The following is a 6559-nucleotide window of genomic DNA, read 5'->3' as shown; positions in this document are numbered from 1 at the left end:
CAAAACCAAAAGGCATTTCTTTGCAAAGCCGGTCGGGCGGCCGGCGGGAGCGCCTGTTCGTAGCGAGGGAGAGAGGCAGGGCCGGGGCTCCGGGCGGCCCCGGGTCCTGCCGCCGCCAGGGAGACGCGGCCGCCGGGCGAGCCGGGCCGCTGGGGACGGAGGGGCTGCGCGGGCGCTGCGCGGGGGCGGAGGAAGGGGGGAGTGAGGGGGTGTTTCTCGGCCCACAAACCAGTCCCTTGGCGTCTGATTTCAGATCCTGAGTCGACTCCCTGGTACGTCAGGTAGGGGAAGGCGGGGGGCCAGGGCGGGCCGGGGCGGGCGGGCGGGGCGGGGGTACGGCGCGAGGCGGCGGCGGCGGCGTTGCCGCGGGACGAGGCGGCGGCCATTAGGTGAAGCTCATAGAGACTGTGTGCTCTAGGGCTTTGCGGCGGAGGGAGGCGATGCTGGTTCCCCGCCACACGTCGCTGCTGTCCGGGGAGCTGCAGAGCTGGGGCGAGCCCGTCACGTTGCTGGGGCCGGGCAGAGAAGCGGGCACCATGCCGGGGAAGGCGGGCTGGTACAGGTGCGACTGCAGCCCGGCGCCGTTGGAGCCCGCCAGGCTGTTGGAGAGGCCCATGGAGTTGGGCGGCGGCCCGGCGGCCAGGCTGCACTGGGAGAGGGACTGAGCCATGGCCTGCTGCCGGCCCAGCGCCGGCGGCAGCGGCAGCTGCGACACGCCCGGCATGGCGGCGGCGGCCCAGCGGGTGTCGTTGGCGTGGAAGGAGCAGAGGCTGTCGCCCATGGCGGCGGCGGCGGCGGCGGCGGCCGAGGGGAACTGCGGTAGCCCCGGCGTGGGCAGCAGCGTGCCCGGGGCGCGGAAGACGTTGGTGGTCTTCTTGCGCTTCTTCCACTTGGCCCGACGGTTCTGGAACCAGACCTGCGGGCGGCGGGCAGCGACACGCACCGTTAGCCGTGACCCACCCGCCGTGCAGCCCGGTGGAATGGGGCCCGCTGCCCCCGCCCCGGCCTCCGCCCCGTCTCCTGCCGCCCACCCCGAATGTCTCCCCCCCCCGGCCGCGGCCGTCGTCTCTCTCACGGCCGCCCTTCACACCTGCCGCACCACGCGTGTCGTCGTCACGGGTTAACGGAACCGCTGAAACTTTTTGTAATGACACCGGTCGATGTGTCCGTCCCGGGACGCAGCCGCCTGCGGCCTCCCGCCCTCGGGGGGAGGCTCCGGGAGAGGAGCCTGGCCGGGCCTCCCCCCGGAAACAACAACAATACAAACAGAAAGAACAAATGACCGGCCCACGGCTCTTGCCCTTGCGTGGAAGCGCTCCCGAGCCGCCACTGGAGCGGGGCGGGAAGTCTTGGCCCGGGTCAGCCCGCCGCCGCCCGGGTCCCGGGGCAGGAAACCCTCCCGCCAGACCGCCCGCATTTGTTTTGGTTTGGTGTTTTTTTTTTTTTAAAAAAAAGGTGGTTTAGGTAAGCGGGTGCTCGTGATGCAGGCAGGGATGACTTGGTGGGTCTCGCCGCGCGGCTGCGAAAGCAGCGAGGTGGTTGTTCGAGGGGAAGAGCGGGGTCCACCTGAAATCCGGAGGAGCCAGTGCCCGGGCCTGCTGGAGTCCGTGGATTCGTGCTACATACCCACGCTGAGAAACACGGGAGCCCATTAGCGGGAATGAACAGCCGCGAGGGAACTAAATGTTATATGAATAGTCGAAAAATCGCGTTCAATTATGTTTTAGGGTTAATAGTTAAATTGCAGCTACAAAATCTTTCTATGTTTCATGGTTTACTGCTGGTGTAAAGAATCTCCATCAGGACTGATCGCTTCAGCTCATAGCTACGCTGCATATGCTTTTAAAGTGTGAATGTTTCCAGCTGGAAACTAGTGCATGACAGATTAAAACGCACAGAAAACCTGGGGGAGATTTTGAAAATGCACACATGACAACTCTAGAAATATATTAACCACGAGCGTTTGACAACTTCAGACTCCTGTTAAAATGCAACTAGCCCCTGAAAATTATTAATACAACAGTGAGAATCTAATGGAGGTTGGAATCTAAAAATCTACCTTGATGTCTGCTGTTACAGTAATATAGACATACTGTAAATGTATTTTAAAATATATAGCCCATTTAATTCCCTAGCTATAAATGGGTTAGAGAGAGAGGGAGAAGGGGAGAGAATATCACTTTTGGTTTTCTTCTTTTTTTTTTTTTTTCCAGGAGCCGAAGCTTTATGAAGATCTCATTGGAATCCAGCGGATGATTAATGTGAAGATTTGGTAGGAAATCTGGAGAGCTGTATTAAAGCTCAGATCTCAGGTTCATTTCGATCAGCCAGCCGTGAACTCTGGCCCGAATTCATTACACTTTAATAGTGCTGGGAGAGGAAGAAAATGCAATTTCTCATTCCATTAGAAAGCTAGAAAATACTCTCAGCTTGTCCCCTATTAAGATGTGGCAGGTGACGGGACCATTGTGGGGGACACAGTCAATGGAATTACAGCACATTATTTTTGTTCGTATAAAATATTGAAAGGCAAGCCTGACTGTGCAGAAGTTATTTCACTGATTTGGTTTTTATGTAAATAAAATATTGAAAGTTAATTAATCCGTGCTAGAGACTAATGATTATGCTTATTATATTGCATTTGATCGCGTAATTTGCATGATTCTCGCATTGCTGTTTAATAAGCCATTCCAGGTTATAAATAATTCTGAAATTGGTTTCTAATAATGGCATGCTATAAAAAGAATGGTTTTATTACACCAGCCTGAAAAGCAGAGCAATATCAGACGTGGAATTGGACTCCAGTTTAAGCACCAGCCGCTTTAATAATTATTTAAATGTATCATATACATTAAATATAGATCTGAAATGAGAAAAGAGGTGATTTATCCTAGCATCTAAAACCCTTAAAAACATATACAGCCGCTATAAATTAATCATTTGGAGCATTCCTTAATCAGTGTGGAGCCCACATACTGCATGGAATGTGTAGGCAATCTGTTAACTATAAAGAAAACTGTAAAGTACTCGTATAAGAACATAAAACAATTACTATTCAATTTAAATTTGGTCAAGGAGCAGTGATACATCGGATTGTGAAGTAAATACATTTTACATAAATTATTTTGCCTTAGATTACATAATGTTAATCATTTTGAAATGTTAATTAAGAAGGTTATGTTGATCTGATTACTTTTTAAACTACAGAACATTATTGTAAAAAATATTTAAATTGCCACTCTATTAAACTGTTTTTATCAGCAGTCTCGAGCTATTAGCATTGGTTTAAGATTATGCCGAGGCCATTAAAACACTTTGTCTTTCTTTCTACGAATTTCTTTGATGTGCTGTTAGAAAATAACTATTTCCATTTTATATTTTATATTTTACTTCATTTACCACACTCCTAATATTGAAATTGGTATCATTAACCTTTGGGAAACCCAATAAAGTTTAATAGACCTCGTTTTCTTTTTTCATAGAGTTAGTTGTTCAATTATATTTTATTTGTGAATCTAATTTCTTTCTTAATTTAAACTAATTATAGTCCTGTGAAGGCTGAGTCAAATTGTTTTAGTTTTAAAAAGCAGACGTGCATTTTCTGTCACATTCGAGAACGGAGTCGGTTTCCGTTCATAAAAACGTTCATTTAAGGATTTCTTTTGACGTGTCTTTATTTAGCTGAGGAGCCTAGGCTTGCCGAGAGGGACTTTGAACACCGGCTCCGGTAAAGTGCGGCGGCATTCCCGGTGCACTGTGCTGAGCGCGGATGCACATTGCACAAGTGCTTCCATTGTGCAGGCTTTCATTCCTCGGAAGGGGACTCGTCCAGAAAGTCGCTAAAATATCCCTCTACACACAAAAGCCGCATCTGAGCAGTCTAGCCGTTGGATCCATCTCCCCGTTTTCCAAATTTCATTTACATTTATTTGACAAAATAGTTTCTTATGTGCCTGTATGCAAATATATATATGTCTATGTGCCTATGTATATATACGTACTTCGGAGAGCAAAGTACACCCTAGATGTTGGAAGTTACTCGCTACCGCTGCCGTCCCCAGGCATTATAAAAGCCTGTACGGGGAAACTCCGAGTCCAATTACAACTGCCTTTCACCGAAGTGCCTTTTCACGAGCCTGTGTGCCTTTCCCCGGCCCCCACCTCGACCCTCCCGCCGGCGGGTTCCAGCGGACGCCCCGTCCCGGTGGTTGGCGGCGTGGCGGCCGGGCTGCCGGCAGCACCCTGGACAGCGGCCCCGTGCCCCGCGGGGCGCCGGGCAGCGCCGCCGGCAGCACCCTGGACAGCGGCCCCGCACCCCGCTGCCGCCGTCGGCCCCTGCACCCGGGAACGGGGGCAATTCCCCAGCCGTTTGGGCTCACCTCTTAGCGCCTGGATATTGCGAGGGCTGGCACTCGCCCCTCTCGGGCTGTGCCTCCCCGGGCTCTTTCCTGCCACGGACTGGGCCGTGGAGCGGGGGGAAGCTCTCCCCGCACCCCGCTCGGGACCACCACGCTGCAGGCGGTTAGGGGACACCCCGAGGGGACAGCTTTGCGGAAAGGGAGGCGGGGGGTGTCCGGTTTCAAGGCTTCCTGACCAAACTGTTGCGTTCAGGGATGGGCTTCTCCCCCCGTCCCCCACCGTCGGGCTGAGGTTTGGGGTCACCCACCCCCTCGCCCCGTTGTGCCTGGCCTCACCGCCCGCCGGCCGTGTCGCCGCCGGTGCACCCGAGGAAGGGGCCGGCAGTCGCGGCAGGGGCGGGCGGTGCGCGGAAGCGGCTGCTCATACCTGCACCCGGGACTCGGTGAGGCCGATGCGCAAGGCCAGCTCTTCCCGCATGAAGATGTCCGGGTAGTGGGTCTTGGCGAAGCTCCGCTCCAGCTCGTTGAGCTGCGCCGGTGTGAAGCGGGTGCGGTGTCGCTTCTGCTTCTGCTGCCCCTGCTGCTGCCCAGCCTGGCTGGGGTTCTGGCCGCCCTGCTGGCCTTGCTGCTTGTCGGGGTCTTTGGCGCTGACGGCTAAGGAGCTGGGGTTGGATCCCACCGTGGTGATGTCCTCCCCCGGCAGCAGGGTGGTCCCTTCCACCGTGTCCGAGTTGGGAGCCATGTCTCCCGGGTGTCCCCCCGGATCCGAGCTCCCTACGCCCAGCCGACACTTCACCGCCTCCCTGTGTCCCAGCAGCTCGGCCGCATCTTTCATCCCTGAGGAAGCAAAGGAGCCGCGGTCACTCCCCTGCAGCCGAGCATGGATCCACCAGAGCCGCTTTCCAGCGCACCGAGCCGGCGAGAGGCATTCAGCCACCGTCTCCGCCCCGCCGCCCCCCGCCGCCCCCCGCCGACCCCCGACCGCCCGCCAGCCCCGTAGCCTGGCTCGGCTCCGCGGCGCGCAGAGCCCCCGGCCCTCCGCAACTCGGGGCCGGGGAGAGAAAACTTTACACCGGGCAGCTCCTCTTCCTACTTAAATAACCAGCTCCCTGCCGGGCCTCCCCGGGTTCAGCTTGGTTTTTCCAGCGGGGCTGGGAAAAGAAAGAGACGGAGAGAAAGAAATAACACCCGAGCTGCCCTGCTGCCGGGAGCTTTACCTCCCCGACAGATGTGCGGAGACCTCGGTCACCCGGGCCGATCTTTTCCCTCTCCTCCCTCCGCTCCTCTAAACAAACGCACGAATAACCATAAATAGATAGATACAGATATTTCTCTTTTTTTTTTGAAGGAAAAGAAGGGGAGAGGAAAGCAAGCAGGCGAGCAGGAAAAGGCCACCCAGAACTCATCCGTAAATACCATCGAGCTAATCTGTCCTAAAATAATCATCATCATCATCATAGTAATAACGTGTAGGTATGTATATAAAAACAGGGGAGAAATTAAATGATCCACGACTCGCTGTAGATCTACATACTCCGAAGGTCTCCCTCTCTCTTTTTTTTTTTTTGATGTTAAATCAAATTAAACTTTAATACAGTACAATTACTTTTAAAGGAATTAGCCCATTTAGATCGCATTAAGGTAAAATAAGGAACAAATTGTCAATTTCCTGCCCCGGCTTCCTCCCCGCTCGCCGCCGCCGCCGCCGGTGCAGCCGCCGCGGGGCGGGGGGGTGCTGGGGAAAACTCACCGAGACGGGCGTCCAGGAGGTCGGCGTGAGACAGCATCGCGCACCGCTCCAGGGCGAAGGCTGTTCCCCCCCAAATTTTAGCGGCCTTAAGTTATTTAAAATAGATATAAGAGATAAGATATAGATATATATAGATCGCCTAAATGAAAGAAAATTCGGTGTGTGGTTAAAAAGGGGGTCTCTTGCATTATAATGTCCTTTAGAGAGACGGGGAGGTGCTTAACACTTCAATGAACCCGTGAGCAGCTCGGCGCAGGGACCAATCAGGAGGGCAGCCTGCAAATGTCAGCGCCCGGAGTGCCCCGCTCCGCCCGCCCGCCGCCGCCGCCGCCCCGGCCTCCCGCCGCCCCGGCCCGGCCCGCACCGCGCCGCCGCTCCCTTCCCCTGCTCTGCTCGCCTTCGCCGCCCTCCTTCCCCCTCTCCCCTTCTCTTCCAAAGGCACATTTGCCAT

The 6559-nt window shown here is 54.8% G+C and overlaps 1 protein-coding gene across 1 annotated transcript; it reads right to left on the bottom strand.

The window, feature by feature from the left end:
• Window positions 1-385: 385 nt before the first annotated feature.
• OTP (orthopedia homeobox) lies at window positions 386-6145 on the bottom strand. Its single transcript, XM_068423721.1, has 3 exons — window positions 6109-6145; window positions 4786-5195; window positions 386-916 (listed from the first exon to the last, which is right to left on the bottom strand). The coding sequence occupies exons 1-3, from the start codon at window positions 6143-6145 to the stop codon at window positions 386-388; spliced, it is 978 nt and encodes a 325-aa protein (XP_068279822.1).
• Between the last annotated feature and the right edge of the window lie 414 nt (window positions 6146-6559).

Source organism: Nyctibius grandis, chromosome Z, assembly GCF_013368605.1.
Source record: "Nyctibius grandis isolate bNycGra1 chromosome Z, bNycGra1.pri, whole genome shotgun sequence".
Taxonomy (NCBI): Eukaryota; Metazoa; Chordata; class Aves; order Nyctibiiformes; family Nyctibiidae; genus Nyctibius; species Nyctibius grandis.
Note: the sequence above shows the minus strand (reverse complement) of the source record. Positions and strands in the feature narration are given on the sequence as shown.